The sequence below is a fragment of the Colletotrichum aenigma genome (genome assembly GCF_013390185.1).
Source record: "Colletotrichum aenigma strain Cg56 chromosome Unknown KSG_Cg56_contig02, whole genome shotgun sequence".
In the NCBI taxonomy this organism is placed as follows: domain Eukaryota; kingdom Fungi; phylum Ascomycota; class Sordariomycetes; order Glomerellales; family Glomerellaceae; genus Colletotrichum; species Colletotrichum aenigma.
Genome location: NW_023500908.1, coordinates 2,562,381 through 2,582,144, shown reverse-complemented (window position 1 = coordinate 2,582,144; position 19,764 = coordinate 2,562,381). Strand labels below are relative to the sequence as shown.

At 56.3% G+C, this 19,764-nt stretch overlaps 7 protein-coding genes across 7 annotated transcripts; 1 reads left to right on the top strand and 6 right to left on the bottom strand.

Moving 5' to 3' along the window:
* Positions 1–6,141: 6,141 nt before the first annotated feature.
* Positions 6,142–6,996, bottom strand: nit2 (putative hydrolase nit2; the record flags this gene model as incomplete). The annotated part of the gene is made up of 1 exon (XM_037318013.1): positions 6,142–6,996. The coding sequence occupies one exon, from the start codon at positions 6,994–6,996 to the stop codon at positions 6,142–6,144; it is 855 nt and encodes a 284-aa protein (XP_037182890.1).
* A 656-nt stretch (positions 6,997–7,652) lies between these two features.
* Positions 7,653–8,281, bottom strand: CGCA056_v002755 (uncharacterized protein; the record flags this gene model as incomplete). Its single annotated transcript, XM_037318012.1, has 2 exons — positions 7,653–8,017; positions 8,098–8,281. The coding sequence occupies 2 exons, from the start codon at positions 8,279–8,281 to the stop codon at positions 7,653–7,655; spliced, it is 549 nt and encodes a 182-aa protein (XP_037182887.1).
* Positions 8,282–8,687: 406 nt separating this feature from the next.
* Positions 8,688–10,022, bottom strand: CGCA056_v002754 (uncharacterized protein; the record flags this gene model as incomplete). Its single annotated transcript, XM_037318011.1, has 4 exons — positions 8,688–8,762; positions 8,814–8,962; positions 9,028–9,742; positions 9,813–10,022. The coding sequence occupies 4 exons, from the start codon at positions 10,020–10,022 to the stop codon at positions 8,688–8,690; spliced, it is 1,149 nt and encodes a 382-aa protein (XP_037182888.1).
* Positions 10,023–11,559: 1,537 nt separating this feature from the next.
* xynD-1 (Endo-1,4-beta-xylanase D) lies at positions 11,560–12,771 on the bottom strand (the record flags this gene model as incomplete). The annotated part of the gene is made up of 3 exons (XM_037318010.1): positions 11,560–11,799; positions 11,855–12,490; positions 12,544–12,771. 3 exons carry the CDS (start codon positions 12,769–12,771, stop codon positions 11,560–11,562), a joined length of 1,104 nt encoding a protein of 367 aa, XP_037182885.1.
* Positions 12,772–14,589: 1,818 nt separating this feature from the next.
* Positions 14,590–15,033, bottom strand: CGCA056_v002752 (uncharacterized protein; the record flags this gene model as incomplete). The annotated part of the gene is made up of 1 exon (XM_037318009.1): positions 14,590–15,033. The coding sequence occupies one exon, from the start codon at positions 15,031–15,033 to the stop codon at positions 14,590–14,592; it is 444 nt and encodes a 147-aa protein (XP_037182886.1).
* A 61-nt stretch (positions 15,034–15,094) lies between these two features.
* Positions 15,095–16,876, top strand: rps602 (40S ribosomal protein S6-B; the record flags this gene model as incomplete). The annotated part of the gene is made up of 6 exons (XM_037318008.1): positions 15,095–15,180; positions 15,379–15,424; positions 15,582–15,668; positions 15,775–16,137; positions 16,554–16,721; positions 16,781–16,876. The coding sequence occupies 6 exons, from the start codon at positions 15,095–15,097 to the stop codon at positions 16,874–16,876; spliced, it is 846 nt and encodes a 281-aa protein (XP_037182883.1).
* An 867-nt stretch (positions 16,877–17,743) lies between these two features.
* Positions 17,744–19,226, bottom strand: CGCA056_v002750 (Ribose-phosphate pyrophosphokinase 2; the record flags this gene model as incomplete). The annotated part of the gene is made up of 8 exons (XM_037318007.1): positions 17,744–17,970; positions 18,024–18,061; positions 18,112–18,437; positions 18,506–18,600; positions 18,659–18,789; positions 18,880–18,906; positions 19,044–19,073; positions 19,150–19,226. 8 exons carry the CDS (start codon positions 19,224–19,226, stop codon positions 17,744–17,746), a joined length of 951 nt encoding a protein of 316 aa, XP_037182884.1.
* Positions 19,227–19,764: the final 538 nt, after the last annotated feature.

Sequence of the window (19,764 nt, the reverse complement as noted above, 5' to 3'; positions counted from 1 at the left end):
ATTCTGTGGCGCCTTTTTTTTTTTTTTCTTTCCTTCTGGCTGGCCGTCCCCCTTTCCTCAGTGACCGCAGAGGCGCATCAATACGCAGGACAGTATGCAGGGAATTAACAAGAAAGAAAGCAGACCGAGGCAGCGGACAAGGTGAGGCCTTGGAGGAGAAAAGCAAGAATAGCGCACCACGGATTTTAGAGTCCAGTTGAGGTTCGGATGGCATGGGGCATGGTTAGGGGGCCCTTGAACGGAAGTAACTTGTTGCGATGCAGTGCTACGACCTACACCAAACCCTCGTCTCATTCGAACTCACGTCGAGCGAGAGTGAGTGCAGAGAGAGGGAGAGAGGCAAATGCGACGTTGGGAAAGCTATTTTTGCGCATTGGATGTTTTACACTTTGCTTAATCCCCTTCCGGCCGGCAATGGCGCAGCGCAGCGCAAATCGCAGCGACTAGGGTAGGAAGGTCGAACTCGACTCGACTCGACTCTTTCGGTGATTCTTTTGTTTCGATAGAGCCAGTCCAGTCCCCTTCGGACCGTCGCCTGCCGCGTAGCTGCGGCCCGACTGCGTGGTTGAGAGGAGCGCAGCTGAGAGGGTTTTTGCCATCGCAGATGATGCGCCTGACGCCATGAATGCGACGTTGGGTAGGTTCCCCGAGATGAAGTGCCTACCGCGCGACGGATACCTGGACAGGCTGAATGAAGTTTGGGGGGGGGGGTGGCTACGCAACCTACGCAATGCAGTGCGAACAGACACAAGACCGAGCGACAGCAAAAAAAGTTGCCGGCCCGGATGTGATACTGCAGACGTTCCGGTTGGAAGGGCGACTTTCTTTTCATTTTTTATTCTTGGTTTCTTTCGCGTACCTTGTCCAACCAATTCCGCGTCTGGGGACATGGTTTCCTTGATGGACGGGCTCCGAGACTACGGGTTTAGCTGGGTTTGATGCTGTGTATGTGTTTGTGTGCTGGCCTTGGTGCGCCGGGACCTTCATCTTGGGTCTAGGTCACTGTGATACTGACGATTGTCGTCGCATACGAGAAGCAGCGCGCGTTGGTCGCGCGGGAGCATCGCGTCGGACGCATTTGGCCCTTTAGACTACGGCTACACTACTCTCATATGGGGCGATGGTGCCTTGCATTAGACTATCCGTTTTGCGCGACGATGGACGGAAGAGGCAGAGAAAGGAAAAAAGGGGATTTAGACTTTAATTTGGGGTAGGGGCAAAGATCGGGTACGGCGCGGTAATGAGGCGGCTAGTGTAAGTAAGTACACGCAGCCTAGGGCTAGTGGGACGGCAAATTCAGGCTTTCGCGACTAGACTGCGTAGCAAACAGGTGATGGGCTATCCGGACGATGATGGCGGCTGCACTAGTTGGACTTGGGAGCAGGACGATGGACGGGAGCGATTTGCGCGAAAAGAAAGGGGCGATGGTGGTTGTGGTGTGTATATCGCTAGCCAGGCACACTTGCGACTTTCGCACGCAGCGCAGTCCAGGCGCTGCCGCCATCAGAAACGGCCGTGGTGGTGTTGGTGGTGGGCAGCAGGGAACAGGAAGAAAGAAAAAGGGGGTGGTGTGTGCTGGCAGAAAAAAAAAAAACACAAAAAAACGACGGGACAAGCTGACTGCTTGCTGCTTCCTCGGCTTCCCTCTCTGCTGGCTGATTGCGCTAATGCAGCCGGCGGCGTCCCGGGAACCAAAGCGCTGGGACCTTCTTTTTTTCTCATTCTTTCTTCCTCCCATCGGGAGTGGCCCGCGGTGGGCCAGGGGTTCCCTCTTTATTTTTTCCTGCTGTTTCTGATTTCCCCGACCAATCAGGGAATGCGCTTTGACCGAGATGGTGGCTTGTCCCACTCTTTTCTTCTTCCTCATCAGCTGAAGCTCGGGCTCGGTGAGGTCCAAGGTGTGCCCCAGGTGAGGGATGGCCTTCACCTTGACACACCTTATCTCACCCCGTCGAGGAGGACGGTGACGACGACCCAGCTGGAAACTGATAGGGGTCTGATGACACGACAGCTTGTTTGTCACCCTTCTTTTGGAGTTTTGAATGCCTATTCATCGAATTTTTGGAGCAATCAGATATTGATTTTTATGAGAGTTCCTATTGGTGGATGAAATACATTCGTGTTTGTGCGTTTCTCTTTTCTTTTTATTTGTGTTTGTGGTGATGTGTGTGTGTGTCGTCTCGCTTGTTTCGCATCGAGAGGTCACCCTCCCATTTCGCTGTTTGCAGGGCCCCTTGCAACTCAATCACCAACAACAACCTGCTGTTTGTGCGTCGGCCGGCTGTTGGTTGGAAGTATACTGTTGTTTCTGAATGTCCCATTGTTGGTTCCTCGTTCCAGAGTGTTTGCCCTCTGTTGGTGATGCGAAATGTGATAGGATCAACATCATCTCCAGGGGTGGTACCGCCGTTATCATTGCCCCCTCCAACCATCTGCAGCCGGCTCAATCCACCACTGCCGTTGGTCGCGTCCGTTGCGAGTCACGACAGACTCTCTCTCCCCCCCGTGCGATTCTCCCTTGGCCTCCTTATCTTATTTGGGGGGGGGGTTACATCCAAACGACACAATGCAGACGCAGAGTCGCACTCCCGCACACTCAGTTGCGACGTCATCCGGATCCGGAAATACAGGTACAGTGCCACGAGTGCCTGAGTCTGGCTTGCCTTCCTGTGGCGCCAACCGGAAGTTTGGGAACTTGTGGCCAGCTACGTACCCACCACTTCCTTCTTGAGCCTGCTGCAGCAACTTTGATATTTCCCCAGGCTATCAAATATGGAGATAGGTACGCAAATGGCCAACACGCAAACCACACCGCGCGAGGTATCCATCCTCCGGACATGCGCCCCGGTGGCGGCGGGAACTGGAAGCAGCAAACATGTCATCGTGATGCGATGCCTTGATAACGCACCCGGCCCCATTCGCCGACGACGGCGACTACCACTACCACTGCGGCAACAGACACTTCTCTAAAGACCCAGCTCGGTGGACTGAAGGTACGCATTGTGCGGGATCCAGGGACGCGGCCGTCGAGACCATAAACATCAAAGACCTCTTCCTCTCCTCTTCGGCCCCCATCCTGAGGCTATGCGACGCTTCATCGGCCGAGAAGCGAGAAAATCCGGAACCGCAGAGTAAAGACCGGGTTTCGGAAGTCTCGAGACCTCAGCTCACCAGGGCCTTGGATCATGCGGCTCAACACGCCACAACGAGAGCGAGACCTCACAGCATCCGCAGCGCCTCCTGGAGCGTGATCTCCCCGCCTCGGTAGGGTTTGACATCCCACGCGCTGCGACGCCTCTTGCCGTCGGTTCCTCTCTCCGGGGACCAACCGTCCGTCACGAGGAGGCGAAAACCCCCTTTTCGGGAGCCTCAAATACCAATCCACCAGCACCTAGGTCTCGCCCAGATTGCATAAGATGGGCCAAACATTGAGGAATTTGGAGCCCCCCACCCCACACAGGAGGAGCGACAGAGGAGAGGGGGATGGGACATTTGATAGCAGAGATCATCATTCCCACGTTTCATCCCATCTTTCCATCTGTTCGGCGCACACAATCTCTCTCTGTTATGTGTCTAAACCCCATGACCTTTTCCCTCAGGATGGGGGCCCTCCTTTGCGTCCCCAACCTCCTGGTAAAAATCTCCTGCCCATCTGTCGATCCCCCTGCCCTCGTCCTCGGTGGGATTGAAGTCTGGGATTGGGGGTCCATTCGGTGAGAGGGAGACACTGAGTGAGACCCCTCGCCCTTGATCGTCACGGTGAGAGAAGGGAAGCAAAACAAAAGTCACCAGCCGGGGGGAGGAGGAGGAGGAGGAGGAGAAGGAGGAGGAGGAGAAGGAGCAAGGTCCTCATTCCCAAACGCTCCAAATTTCCCGGGGCTGTGGTTTTGGAACTCTTTTCTCTGGCTTCTTTCCTTCTTTCCAGAGGGTCCCAGCGAGGGAGCCAGCCCAGGTTCATGGTCCAGGTCCGGGTTCAGGGGAGGCCCCCCCCCCCCCCCCCGGAGGCCCGCAAACGACGACAGACAGGGCGGACGGCCGGTCCCAAGTTACCAAATGCCCTTTTTTCGCAGCGGTGGGGCCTTCATGGACCATGCGGACCGGGACCTGGACAACGGCATCCCGGGGCATGGATCCCGGGTCCCCGGGGGCCATGATGAGAACAATGTCTCCTCTTGTTCTTTTCTTCTTCTTCGAACCCGGCCCATCTCCACTCTTTGCCTCCATCCACTGGGAAACACTGCCGGTCCACGTCGACGGTGGCCGTCTCCACCCGCCGCGAGAGAAAGTGACAACGGCCCCGGGCGACATGAACACCGTCCACGAAAGCCTGCACCGTGGTCCGTACCGCACCGCTGTCATCATCCATGGAAATCACGATTGACACACACCCTCGACGAGGTTGCTGTGTTGACCCCTCCCCCCCCCGGGCTGAAGCAACTGAAGCAGATCCACAGCTTCTTCTCGCTTGGCCTCTACTCCTAATTTACCACGTTATTTCCAAATTTCAGATTTTCCTTCTAGCGGGACCCTCTTTTTCCTTCTTCTCGCCTTCTTCCGTGTCTGGGCAAAATGCCCATGCCCATGCCCATGCCCAACACACACAACTGCACCAACAGACAGACAACGGGCTTCACCTTCTTCTTACCAGCCCCCCGGGGACGGGCAAGAAGACGACGCACCATGGCCGCTACATAGTACACTACCACCCCTCCCCTTGAACTGCCAGCGCAGCACCCATCACACCGCAAACCCCAATTTTAAAACCGTTGGGCTGCTGTGCTTGCTTGCCTAGCTGGCCGACGGGTACCACCACCGCCCATCCACCCCTTCACCGATGACCGCGCTGGCTGGCACAGCTGGGCGCTAACACTGACGCTACCGTTCAAGCGCTGGGCGGCTCATCTCATCATCTTCCCCGGCGACCAGGGCGATGGTGAATGTTTTCCGCTGCCCGGGGAGAGACACAAACGCACATTGCAGTTTTGACAACAACCACCGACCCCCTGGGGATGTTGACTCACCGGGCCATCACTGTGAGAAATTTTTTCAGTCGTCCTCGGTCAACAGACGCAGCTAACACTACCGTCGGCATGGACAACTGGCAAACATGGGGGCGAAGGAAGAGCCAGCCCACCCCCGGGTCATACCTTAGTTATCTGCGGTTAGTTGACCGCCGCATCGTCCTTGACCGCATAATGGTCCCCAACGGCACGCGGCGGACGGCGCACATGCACATGCATCATCCATCATCCACCGTCCCATCCCCATCTCCATCCCATCTACCTTGCTACCGCTACCGCTACCGCTGCGTTGCGTTGCGTTGCCTCGGTGAGGCCTCACCGGTGATGTGGACATCTTCGCCAGCCCTGTCAAACACGGGCGGTGGAGGGAAGGGCCTTGCTTGTCTGATATTCACTCATTTGCCGGCGCCCCATCCATGGAACATTTGCAATTCCTTCTAGAACTCCCGCAGACGTGCCGAGTCATTGGGTCCTACCGCTCTTCCATCCCTTGTCCCCCTGTCTGTCTGTTCCGTCTGTCCCCCGGGCCCCGGGGACGCTCTAACTCTTATCGCGGTGCTACCGAGTGCCAGGCTCAACATCATCATCAAAACGTATCCGTACACCGGTACACCCTGACCGCCTCCCCTCCCCGGCAGCGAGGCTTTCTAGAAGGACTTTTTTTCCCTTTCATCTGCAAGATGACGGGGACACTGCATTTGCCGTACCCAGCTTGACCCTGCTCCTCGGGATTGTGACAGCTCAGATGGGAAGGGGGGAGGGGGCGTGCCGCGTGCCGTGGGCGGGCGGCTTACACCTAGATTCCAGGGTACACATCGCTTGTTTCCTCTCGTCAGTCAAACCATCCAGCTGGTACCTTTCTCTCTCTCACGATATGGAGAAGAGAGGGGCCGGACGAAGGGGAAGGGAAGATCAGTGGGATATGCCGGGGGCGTGTGCGTCTTCAGGGGAGGGGGGGGATGCGGTTGTGCTGTTCACAATACGGAAACACGAGACATGAGGCTCAAAGGCGGTGTGACGATGTGCAGCAAAAAAACGTGTCGTCCGGGAACAAGAAGAAAAAAAAAAAAAAAAAAGGGAGGCGGGGGCTGCAGAGAGGAGGAGCAAAGGCAAGGACAACTCACGTGCGTCTGACCAACGGCATAACCTCGCGGATCCTCGTCCACTCATCCAAATCCACGTCGACGAAGCCAATGGCCCCCTCGGCGCCCTCCTCGGCCCTGCCGTCGGCGTCCACACCGCCGAGCTCCAGCCTGACGGCACCCCAGGGATCGACGACCATGCTGTGGCCGTAGCTGCTGCGCTTCGCGTTGTGCGCGCCGACCTGCGCCGCGGCGACGACCCAGCTCTGCGTCTCGATGGCGCGCGCGCGCAGCAGCGTCTCCCAGTGCGCGGCGCCCGTCTTGAGCGTGAAGGCGGACGGGTACAGCAGGACCTGGGCGACGCCGGCGCCGCCGTTCTCGGGCAGGAAGGGGCTGCGGGGCGCCGGGTGGGTGAGGGCGAGGGCGGGCTCCGGGAAGCGGAGGTCGAAGCAGATGAGGGAGCCGACGCGGCCGACGGCGGTGGGGAACGGGGCCGTCAGGGCGGGGCCGGCCTGGACGGTGGCGGACTCGCGGAGGGCGCCGTAGTCGAAGAGGTGGAGCTTGTCGTAGGTCGTGGCGGCGTTGACGGAGCCGTCTGCGTCGATCCAGAGGCTGCGGTTGAGGAGTCGGGGCCCGCCGCCGGGGGAGGTTGGCGAGGGCGGGGCCGGGACGTGGATGCCGACGTTGACGGCGAGCGAGTGCTTCTTTGCCGCTTCTTGGAGGCCGAGGACGAAGGGGGATGTGGACTCGGGCTGGGCGAGGGAGAGTGATTCCTGGGGGCTTGAGGCGATGTAGTCTGCGGCCTCGGGGAGGAAGAGGACCTTGCGGGAGTCAGTGTGGATGTCTTTGGTGCGGGACGTCTTTTGCAAGGCGTTGGGGCCGAGGGAAGCCATGTCTCTGCCCTCGTGACGACTCAGAACGAATGTTCTGAGGAAGAAAGCCGTACCTTTGCGCCACCAACAGCGGCCTTGGCGACTAGTTTCACGCACTGCTCGAGGTTATGCACCAGCGATGCGGTTGAGCATATCTGACCGACAGCCTGTGTGATGCCAAGACGTCAGTAGAGTTGCGGCTACACCACGTGGTCTTGCGTCAAAATGTGGCAGACCGTACCGCGATCGCCATTGTCTGGGAGTGAGATGGGACGATATGTTAAGACCTGGGATTGTCCTGGGATGAGACACATGAACTGTGGGACCTGAGATGGTGTGGGTGCGAGTGTACAACACCACGTGGCGGGGAAAACAACGTTCAGAAGAAACTAGAACCACAGGTCAGAGGTTGATGGTGGTTCATGCAAGTTTGACGAGAGTCAAGGTTGTCGTTGAAGAGGTGAGTGATGCCGTTCATCGGCATGTTTCTCGCCTTATCGCTTATCTCGCGGTGGGTTGCAGCGGGGTAGACTTGGTGTCGCCATCCCGACCATCTTCCCCGCGGTCAATGACAACATCAGATGAGACACGCCTTTTTCATCAATCAAGTCGATTAAGTCATTCGCATTGATATGCAGTCTCTGCCTGGTCTGGCCTTGCCTGGCTAGTCCTTGGCCTCAGTACCACTCATCAGCATCGTGCTCCCCATCCAGCTTCCCCTCCTTCTCCAACCGCGCCAACGTCTCCTTGCATCTCGCAACCACGGCCTTGCCGTACTCCGGCCCGATCGGCGGCGACGGCTTGCTGGTATCGTGCCTCAGCCAAGGAACCTTCTTGGCCCCCGCAGCCCCAGCGACGCCCTTCTTGATGGTCTCGACCGCCTCGTCGTCGAACGCAGCCCCGAGGATAATGGCGCAGGGTGGGACGGCGTAGTTCCCCGTCCCGATGGCGCTCGAGTCGGGGTGGGACGGCGGGGTCTTTCCCGTCAGAATCGCCGGGATGATGGCGGCTCCTGAGGCGGGCGTCATGATGAAGTGGACGACTGCGTTTTGGGGGGAAAGGGTGTGAGCGGATCGGCCCGTCATCGATGCAGCCCGGGTGTGCCAGGCGACTGGGGCTTACCTTCGTATTCCGGCTTCAGGCCTTCGATGACGACACGGCCGATGACCTCCGCCTTGCCGCAGACGATGACGGGGATCGGTGCCTTGGTCGTTTCGGAATCCATCCCGAGCAGTTCGCGCAGCGAGGACGGCGCGTCTTGTTGGTTCTCGGCGTCTTCTCTTGCTTTTACCTGCCACTCGTGCATATCTCTCTTGGATAATTGTTGCTGCTGGTTTATTCTTGGATCCTTGATTGTTGTTTGCTGCGAGTTGCTAAAGTATCCTCGTTTGAGAGGGCGACAACCGCTCTTTAAAGGCAATGTCTCACGTCAGACTCGGTTAGTCGCCGTAGTCCGCGGTCTTCAATGTCGCCCTCGGTGCCGAAGCTCCACGGAATTAACGCAGCGATCAATTGCTCCAAATCCGAATTGGCGTTGGCTGGCGTATGGTTATGTCACCCAATTGCATGTCCCATTTCTCGTGTAATGCTTGTGGTCTTGATTCTTCAATTACAGTCCTCTTAACTATTATGGTTATGACGTAGATGGCTGGCTCCATCGCACGACTGGATTTATGCAATGCACTTCCATATTTACATGTCAGACTGATCGCTTAGATCAGGCAACCCAGACCGTTCTGGTACAGGAAATCAGACATCTTGCTCGTCACCTCAACGTGAGAAGTGCTCTGTTGGGTAGTTAGCATTGTGTATACCCACGATACAATGAAACAACTTACGAAAGCAAGACCGTGTCCAGCCTTAGGAACAATGTAGGCCTCAAAAGCACTGGCGTTCTTGAAAATCATACCCGACGAAGCCGGGATCGAGGGCAGGTCGGGGTTGCCGGTCGCGAGGCAGTTTCCTCCACAGAACGGAATATCCCTCTCTACGTAAAACACCCTTATTAGTCTCTGTGTGTAACAACAACATTCACAACAGTCGTGGACTTACCACCAGTGACAATGAGGACAGGCCCCTTGAACGCGTTGGGCGACGCAGCCTCGCCGCCAACAGTCAACAACTCGCCCACCGTAACCGGCTGTCCCGCCTCGTACACGGCCGTCAGGATCTCCGGCTCGAAGTTGTCCGGCCCGAAGAAGTTGACCTGCACACCACCCTCGTACGCGGACGCAATGTACCCGTCGGCGTAGTCGCTCAGCGCCGCCACCTGGTTCGCCTGGATGAAGGCGCCGCCGAGGATGAAGTCTGCCAGGAACGACCCGTTCTGCGCGAAGCCCGTCAGGATGATGCCGTCCGAGACGTCCGGGTACAGCGCCGTCAGCGCGTAGCTGTGCGCGGAGCCGAAAGAATGGCCGACGTGCACGACCTTGGCGAACTTGCGGTCCTCGAGGCCGGGAAGGGTGCTGTCGCGGACCTTGTCGGTGAGGGCCTTGAGGGCGGCGACCTCGAGCATGGCCTGGATCTCGTTGACGGGCTCGCCGTGCGAGGACTGCGCGATGCCGAGGCGGTCCCAGGTCAGCGTCGAGAAGCCGTAGTCGTCGACGACGGGGCCGACGTAGCTGTACTCGCCGCCCTTGGCCGAGAAGTCCCAATAGCTACGATCGAAACCAATACCGTGGGTCAGGATCTGGATGACGGCACCCGGGCCGGCGTCGGGCTCGCAGTAGGTCGAGGCCAGCTGGTAGGTTCCACTGACGTCGGCATACTGTTTGAGGTGTTAGTTGAGGGTTCTGGTCGGTGGGCAAGCTCCAGAGTGTTGGTTCGCATCGACTTACATCTTTCAGTACTGTCGCGGTGTAGTTGGCCCCTTGTTGTGAGAGGTTAAGCAAGAAGTTGGTCACTTCGACGTTCGTCTTGGGCGCCTCGAGATCGAAGACGGCGTTCCGTGCCGAGATGTCGACTTCGACGGTGATGTTCTTGCACATCCTGGCCGAGGCCAGAGCCGCAAAGGCCAGGGGTAGTGTTGTTGAAATTAGGTTTACCATTGTGATGAATTATGTTGCACTTCGTCGTATGTACTGCTCACGGTAGTTGATCTGGGCTGCGTCGTGATAATCCAAGACAGTCAAGAATTGGGACATGGACAAGGCTCGCGGGTTATATACGTAAAATGCCGAGACGCCGCGATCATCGTCCTTCTCTCCGCAACAGGCTGACAGGCAAATTGTGATGAGCCCCCAGACCCGTAGTCAGGACCCATCACCACCGGGCCAGCCGCCTGCGCACGCATGATGTCAGTAGTCATTCCTTAAGCCTCGGTATCGATGGAATTGGGCTCAATGAACTCACCGTTTGAACTCCGACAAGCCATCCGTAGCCATCCAGGCACCTGACCGCGGTCCGGTTGTCGTTCTAGACTCAACCCAGCCGGACTAGCCGTCTAGCGTGGCAGCAACTAGGCTACACTTTTTCTGGAATGTTTTGCATCTCCAAGGAAGCTTCGGAGTGTAACCACGCTTTGTGAGTGGTATCTAATAATTCCATATCTCCTGCATGCTCCTTCCCGCGGAGTTTGCTGTGCCTCGACTGCTCTTCGCTGCGCCCAATCCCGAGAACGAGCATCGTTAACCTTTGATATGACAGCGAGCAGATGCCGGATAGGCTATCTGAGATATTTCAAATTCTCGCAGATCTCACTTCGCGTGCGCTTAGTGAGCGACTGCTAGCCCGCAACAGATGCGAAAGATGACGGCACCACCAGGTGGACTTCCACTCAACCCGTCCTAGCTCTTAGCGGCAACGCCTCAGCCGAGCGCCGTCGACATCAAAGACTGCTGGACCCCGCCATTCTTTGAAGCCCAACTTGTTAAGGTTATTTGTCAAAATCATCCTGGTTTTCGGGGGGGGGGACACTGCAGACTGCAGGATCAAGGGTGGTTCGACAAACCCACAAGATGGCTCGAGGCACCTGCTTGCCCAAGCTCTAAACCATTGACAACTAGCGGGCCCTGTCACGATCACTAAACCGTCAAAGATCGCCAGGGAAAATGCCCGACACGTTGACGAGCCCATGGGTGCTGCTCCGCCTGACTCCGGCAGATGAGAGGCGTTGGGGCTCCGATAGATCCGGGAGTATTAGTCAGGATGATCTGCAAACCGGGCATAGTCAGGACCAAATTGTGACGGATGCTTGAGATTGTTCTACTCGAACAGATTCAACATCTTTTGTTCGATGCAGCTTTGTTCGCTAAAGGTGTACGGCACCCAGAATTTCCATCGTTGTTTGGCTGTTGAAGGAGCAAGCAATCCGGATCGTGCGACTTCGTCATTGTGAGTGAGGACTCAAGACACCCATATCGGGAGTGACCACCAGGCTTCCTCGGCAAGCTGGCGAGTTACATTAATCTGTCAAACGGCGTTTTGGGCATTGCAGAAGTCCGAGTTGCGATTTCATGAAAGTAATGGTTATGTGTGTACGCGCACGTCCTTCTGTGGCGTGCTAGACTATATCTTTTGAGCATTTACGCAGTCTCTCAAAGCTAATGTGTCTTTCATTATGCATTATATGAAGCCTCTGGGTACTCAAAACAGCTTCCTGCTCTTGCCAGAGTCAAGTCCTCGTCGCCTCCTGCAAGGGGAAGCAGTCTTGTTCTTCAGTGCCTCCAGCGCACCGTCGTAAGCCGGGTGCTTGCTGAAGTCATCAAACCAGAGAAGGGCCGCGCCCTCGCCCTCGAAAGTGTAGGGAACCCAGCTGAAAGGGTCGTAGAAGTCCCAGATGGTGATTCCGACGCAGGCGGGGACTTGGACACAGGCTCCGACGGACTATTTGACATGTTAGTGTCATGCAAACTTTCGAGAATTGTGGTCCTCTGCTTACCGCCTTATAAGCCTCCTTCTGCCACTCCAAGTTGGTCTCGTTGACGGGAAGCTCGATCCTGACGTCCAACTCAGTCAGCGCCACCTCGACGCCGAGCTCGGCGTAGCTGCTGATGACCTCAATCTGCTGGTCCAGAGTCGGCGCGCGGTGGGCAACCAAGTGAGCCTGCATGCCGATGCCGTCGATCCTGATGCCGTCGGCCTGGAGCATCTTGACGATACCCCTGGCTGCCTCGCTCTTGGCGCCGACGCTCTCCAGGTTGTAGTCGTTGTAGTAGAGCTTCGCGTCCGGGTCGACCTCGGCCGCCGTGCGGAACGCCAACTTGATGTAGTCTTCACCGAGCACCTTGTAAAACACCGACTGGCGCCATGTGCCGTCGTCCTCGAGCGCCTCGTTGACGACGTCCCAGGCGTAGCAGCGGCCCTTCCAATGGCCCGCAACGTTTGTAATGTGGCGGACAATTACCTCCTCGAGCTCCTCGGGTGTCCACTCGGTAGTTTCGACCCAGGGGGCCAGCTGGCTGTGCCAGACGAGGGCGTGGCAGCGGAGGAGTTGGCCGTTCTCCTCGGCGATGGAGGAGACGATCTCGCCCTCGGTGTAGTTGAAGACGCCGGGCTCGGGCTCGGTGAAGAGCCACTGGACGTGATGTTAGTTGATTCAGGAGGCACTCGACGGAATTGGTGACTGACCTTCTGCCCGTTGGTTGGGGTGGTCTGGCCAAACTCATTGATGTCATCCAAGATGGCATCGTACTGGGCGTAGGATGCCTCCAGACCTGCGCGTTCACGCTGTCCCGGAGAGTCGGTCGCGGCACCAAAGTAAAGCAGGCCGGCTTTCTTGGCGTAGGACTCGAGCTGGGCCGAGGCCAACGGCAGCGACGCCGCCAGCAGTGGCACGGTGAGAGACTGGAGATGCATGATAACCGCAGACCGAGCGAAGAAGACCTTTCGCGAGAGACCGAGACCGGGAGGTGAAGGAGAACAGGATCAGCAATTTCACGTCCACGGGAAGACAACTCAATTCATATATGCAAGGTCCAATGCAACACCGTTCCCCATCTTTACCCCAATTTCTCAGCCGACGGGACGAGAATGCTCTCCGGATCACCCAACATGGCGGGGCGAAGCCGGTGATATTGCTAGCCCTAGGTGACGTCCTCCAAGTGAGGAGAACCTGGTCTGGCGTCGCCCACCGTCTTGGGCCCAAGACCTGCAGGCCGGGGTAGCATTCTTGTTGGTTGGGTAAACAAGACAGAGGGCCGCTTGGCCCGATGGACTCAAGACATATGAGAGATGGTGAAGGGAATACCCGTGATGTGGGTTATGAACCAAGAACGCTAGAACAGGAGCTCATTCCGGCGAGAACCAGAAGTTTAGAGGTGCCGGTTGAACAGAGCCAATAGCGCGACCACGGCTAGCAGGTGGCAGGGGTCGTCCCTGGCATGAACATCTCCATCTCCGGCTGGGGCGAAGGGAAACCGGTCAATCAGGCTGTCTGCGGTTAAATTAAAGTTGCAATTGCAAGATGCGCCAGCTATTTATCCTAATAGCCACCTCGGGTAGTCCCCAACGTTCCCCCTCACGCAGTCCGCGGAGGTATGGAGAATCCCTGTCGGACATGATTTGAACCATTGACTCTGATGTTGTAACGGCAACATTTTCTTTCCCCCTCTTGGCTTGATGCCTTGATGATAGCAACTTGTCGGTGAATGCCGAAATCAGAACAGTGATAATATCGCCATGGGGCGGAATCCTGGTCAATCTGGGTCAATTGGGCCCAGTGCCAAGTCTTTTGGTCGGTGAAGTATTCAACGGCTGGTTTCAATATGTGTTTTCGTCTGTTGATGACGCCTTCCTTCTCTTGACTGGCTGGTGCTACCATAATGGCCTTTTTTTGCAGTCGATTTCAGGTGCAGATGGACACTTTTCCTCCCGGGTGCGCCCTGATTCTGTCGTTATTCTCGCAAATGCCGTCTATATTTCTGGAGCCGCCATCCTCTTCCTCGTCCACGTCCTTAGAACCCCCAGCTCGGACGGGATGCGCCGCAGGACGGCTGGGACTGGCGTTCACATGAACGAAGTAGACACGTGCGGAGTGAACCTTTGTTCATAGGACTCCACACCTGGGAACTGCTAGTCTCTTATTGACATGCGCTCCGTGTGAGAGGTGTGTCGATACTCTGACCGACGCTCTCCACCAAGAGACTCAAACCCGGCCTACCCTTCTGTCATGTCGGCTGCTAATCTCGCTCGTTTCGAACGGCGTGTCTTCATGGTTTGTGCGCCGCTTCGTGGCTGAGCGACATAGCAAGGGTTTTCCGACTGGTGCGGGCAATTCTTGCGCGAAAAGTTTGGTGACCTCCATCACTCAGCGTTAGCCGAATAACAAGTATTGTGATATACCGGAACCCTGCACCTTTTGTCGCGGCGCTTTTGTCTGCCATGCCGGTGATGTTCCTAAAGATGCCTCGTCCTGACTGCTAATGTTGAAATCGTGCCAGTGACAGAGCAGCCGCGGGCCTCAACTTTCCTTGCTGCAAATGTACCAAACCGACCCAGCCTCCAAGAGATGCATTCCTGGTCTCGTTCGACGATCGAATATTGGGCGATCTCAGGCGCATGCAAAGGCCTCAAAGAGAGCAACTCGTTGCACTTGAGACCCACCGCTTCGGCATTTGCCCAGAAGTCTCAAAAATTGCTTCGACTACCTTGAGCCGTCGTGAACGACAACTTCCCCTATGAAGTATGCTCTGTTCCGACAGGCTCAGGCCGCTGCCCAAACATGATCTTGTACTTGACAATCTCAGCAATTTCCAGCTCCTCCTCCGTCTCGCCGATGGCGCCTGTCTTCGCTTCTCCCTTGCGGCGAATAATGGCCATCGCCTTCGGGAGTTTCTTGACTTCACCACTGAGTCTCTGGTGCTGACCGACGTAAAGAAAGACTCGCTTCATCCAAGCTGTGCTGTCATCTCCAGGTTGGTGTTCCGGAAATACGATTCTGCCAACGGGGACCTCAGGCGCAGTCTTATCACCCTCGCCGTCGGCATTGAAATGAGGCAGATTGATTGTGCCCTGCATCTCAAGTAGTGCAAGTCCTGATGGGGTCTTGATGGTTTGCGGCAAAGGGTTGTCGGACCCTGGAGAACCCTTTTTGGGCGGGTAGATCTTGACTTCCGACATGGCGGGTGATCGCTCGAGGTGCGTCGATGTGTGAAGTTCTCAGAGGCGGCGAGAGTGTATGATGTCCGCAGCTGGTGACGAGCTTGTCAATGAGATGGCCAAAGACTTGAAGATGTCGAGATTACCTAAGAAACAGCGTCTGGTCAGGTACGTACTTTCCAAAGTCCTCAATCACGTGAGAAAAAGCTCGATCCACGTCGACTTGCCGCCGCCAGACCTGGACCGGGCTCAGTCCATTCTGATTGGCCGGCCAGCTCCCCAGCCCTGAGGCCCCTAGCGACACACACATCTCGAATTTCGGCCATTTTCACTTTTCACTCTTTTTTCCCAACTAACCGCAGCCAGTCGACAACTTCACGACCCTCATCCCCAACCCGCCGGCAAGATGAAGGTAAGATATTACCACTACCCACGAGCATGACGATCAGAGAAGGAGAATTGTCATTATGTCGATTCAATTTTGCTGCTGTCGCCGCGCGACCGCCAAAATTTCGGCGGGGAAAACTTTCAAGAAAATTGACGGGCGCTGACCATCTTTCTCCAAACAGTTGAACATCTCCTACCCTGCCAATGGCAGCCAGAAGCTCATCGAGATTGAGGATGAGCGCAAGCTCCGTGTCTTCATGGAGAAGCGCGTACGTTCTTTCCCCTCTCCTTCGCGCGAAAGACCTCGTCGACACCGAACAGACGACCCGAGTCGAAGCGATAGACAACAAAAACATGGACTAATAACCACAACAGATGGGCGCTGAGGTCCCCGGTGACTCCGTCGGCGACGAGTTCAAGGGCTACATCTTCAAGATCACCGGCGGCAACGACAAGCAGGGTTTCCCCATGAAGCAGGGTGTCATGCACCCTACCCGTGTCCGCCTCCTCCTCTCCGACGGCCACTCCTGCTACCGCCCCCGCCGCACCGGTGAGCGCAAGCGCAAGTCCGTCCGTGGCTGCATCGTCGGCATGGACCTCTCCGTCCTTGCCCTCTCCATCGTCAAGCAGGGCGAGGCCGACATCCCCGGCCTGACCGACGTCGTCCACCCCAAGCGCCTCGGCCCCAAGCGCGCCACCAAGATCCGCAAGTTCTTCAGCCTCACCAAGGATGACGATGTATGTGTGCTCCTTTCGCAGTGTCCCCGCTCCGGGAACATCAGCCACTTCGTCATCGCCTACCAACGGTGCTGCGGTGGAGGATTTCAGCAGACCGGGTAGAGTGTGAGAGACGGGACCGTGTCTTCCCATCCCTTTTCCTTCCGGAAACCCCACTTCTTGCTCTTTGTTGCTTTGCTTTTCCTCAGGAACCCAGAATCTTTTCCCGACTCGAATACTTTTGAAGCCCACGAGAGCTCAAGATTTGCGTTACGAAGAGAGGAGGACCTTGGAGGGAACGAGCAGTCAAACATGAGGAAGAAGGGGGGCCAACGGAAAGAAGGGGGAAGGGAAGCACGCGTCGGCTTTTGCTATCCAAATCACAGACCCCAAAACTGCAGTCGCTAACCTAGGCACTTCTTTGCCGTAACTTATAGGTCCGCAAGTACGTCATCCGCCGCGAGGTCCAGCCCAAGGGCGAGGGCAAGAAGCCTTACACCAAGGCCCCCAAGATCCAGAGACTCGTCACTCCCCAGCGTCTCCAGCACAAGCGCCACCGCATCGCCCTCAAGCGCCGCCAGGCCGAGAAGGTCAAGGACGAGGCTGTACGTTTTTCTGCTTGCTCTCCTACCCTAGAAGCATCGACGCTGACTCCCCTCTGCAGAACGAATACGCCCAGATCCTCGCCAAGCGTGTCGCTGAGCGCAAGGCCGAGAAGGCCGACGCCCGCAAGCGCCGTGCCTCCTCCATGCGCAAGTAAATCTAACCCTTGCGTATGGCGTTGGTTCAGGTGGGAAAAATGTGAAAAGGTAACGAATCACTACTTGGGGTCCCTTCTGGTTTCTCTTGCATCAGGCGTGGGAACGGGAAACGTTTTTTCAAAAAAAGACGGGGAAAGAAGGATGCGGGACTGGATTAAGTGTCATGAGACCAGTCTTGAGTTCTTTTCTCAGTTCACGAATGTAATAGGGCATTCAAAATGGAAATGCTTCCTTGACGCGCAAATACCACAGCGATAAAAGTTTTTGTTTGAGATGTTTCATGACATGTCCCCTCGCGTCTTCCTCGCCCGTCGTAATCCTGATATCCTCTCCGCAATATCTTAATATAAAGAACGCTCATCGACCAGATGTCTGTTGGCCGGGGAGATCTTCGTGGGCTTTGCCTCCAGAAAATCCGATCCACACATTTGACGTGGGCCGTTGCTCAACTTCAGGGTCTAAAATTTTCTTACCCCAGACTCACCGCCTGTCTCCAGTTGAAGCCATGGGCTGAGACCCACCTTTGGCTTTCACAGATGCCCATCAAGTGAGGTCGACGTTGAAATACGACGTTCGGTAGACTGCTAAATGGGTATCAAGACGTGAAAGACGATTTTTATTCTACCTCGTGGTAAAAGTCCATATGAACCTGAATTTTCTGTCTAAAGCAGTTCGTAATCTGCCTGAAAAAAGCAACCTTGCCTGAATGCTATTTTGTGCCGTGACGCCCACCCCTTTTTTGAAAAAGAACAAAAAGAACAACGATGCCCATGATATTATTCCAATCTTGGGCTACTGCTGCTGCTGCCGGCCATAGGGAAAGAAACCTCCAAAAACCATTTGGGAAAAACCTATCCCGATTTCTCCTACACGGGAACGTGGTTGAAGAGGTAGCTGACGCTCTCGCCGTTGTGGGTGCGGCGGATGGCCTCGCCAAGGACCTGGCTGATGTCGATGACGCGCAGCTTGGGGCAGCGCTCGATCTTGTCGCCGAGGGGCACGGTGTTGGTCACGACGATGCGGGACAGGCAGCTGTTGTTGAGCGTCTCGACGGCGTTGCCGCTGAGGACGCCGTGGGTGACGATGGCGATGACTGGGACACTAGTGAGCATAAAGAACGATATCGATGAGAAGGAGGAAACCTACCCTCACGAGCACCAGCGTTGTTGAGAGTCTCAGCAGCCCTACAGAATAGTTAGCAGACGAAAACATCGTCAGTGGCACGGTTACGTACTTGGCGAGGGTACCGCAGGTGTCGGCCATGTCGTCGACCAGGATGGCGATCTTGTCCCTGACGTCTCCGACAAGAATCATGCGGCCGACGACGTTGGGGCGAGGGCGCTCCTTGTGGATCAGGGCGAAGCCAGTCTCGAGGCGATCGGCAATACCGGTGGCTCGCTTGGCACCGCCGGCGTCGGGGGAGACGATGACGGTGTCCTCGACGCTCATGTTGGACTTGATCCACTGGAGCACACTAGGCTCGGCGTACAGGTTGTCGACGGGGATGTTGAAGAATCCCTGGATCTGCGAGGCGTGTAGGTCCATCGTGATAACGTGGTTCTGCGTGTCGCAAAGACGAGCGTCAGTCCTCGTTGTGTCCTTACCATTCTCCCACCAGCAGTACTTACGCATCCCGAAACCTGGAGCATGTTGGCAACCAGCTTCGCGCTGATCGGAGCACGACTCTTGTCCTTCTTATCCTGTCTAGCGTAAGGAAAGCAAGCTGTGTATCTCCTCGTCAGCAGGCAAACCCCCATGATGTACTTTTCGGCGGTACTGACGAATGACGGCGGTGATTCGGCGGGCGGATGCGGTTCTGCAGGCGTGGATCATGATCAGAAGCTCCATGAGGCCGTCGTTGACGTTGCCAGGCTCGCTCGATTGCAGGATGAAGACATCCTCGTCGCGGACGCTCTCGCCAACGGTGACACAGTAAAGACGTCAGTTCAAAAATGCTCCCAAACTCAAGCCGCCCATCTCGGTCGAGAGATTGTTCGCTAACCTGGTTTCTTGGTTGGAGTAGTTCAGACTGCAAGGAAGCACAGCGGTCAGCAATCAATTGCGACAATCGGGAACGCAAAGCTTTTTTTTTCCGGTTTCGCTTGAAGCAGTCGGCGCGCGCAGGAGAATCGTGATCGCTCGGCGGGGAGGAGGGGAATCGCTCACCTCATAGTCTTCGCAAGAGGAATTCCAAGACTGTCGCGGCGCAGAATCGCAGGTTAGCAAGAGCCATTTTCCGCCAAGCCGTTCAATTGAAGAAAGAGAGACATACCGCTGTGCGACCTTCTGGGACAGCTCCCCGTGGGAGCTGCCCTTCAGCAGCTTAATATCGTTCGCCATGTCCCCCATGAGGTCGGTCGTAAGTGTGACGACGGGAAGAAGAGGAGAAAAAGAAAAGAGGTCGAGAGGGGGCGGCTGGTCGCGTAAATAGGCAAGGCCTGCAGTACCTGCTGATGTTTGCAGGCTAAGGTCGACTTGCTCGGCGAATCGAAACGCAGCGCGGGGTCACGATGGAGGGGTATGGCTGTCGGTCGTTTGAAGTCGCACCCAGTTGTCTTTGGAAAGTGTTGTGAGACGTGTGGTGATTGTGCGCAAGACTAGCACAGCAAGATGATCTCTGGGGTGTGAGTATAAGAGGGTCGCGTTCAGTTGCCGACAACGAGGTTGCAGATTTTCTTGTCAATTGTTAACTTTGCGGTTGTCATCGGAGAATACTGCGGGAGGGAAAGGGAAGAGAAAAAAAAAAAAAAAGGACTAGCGTCCTGCCGTCATTGTTCCGCCATCGCTGAGAGGTCAACATGGTCTGTGGGGAACAAGCAAGGGTCCCCAGGTCCTCGGCTCTCTTCACCTTTGACCATCTTTTGAGCGCTGGAGCGCTGGTCAGCTG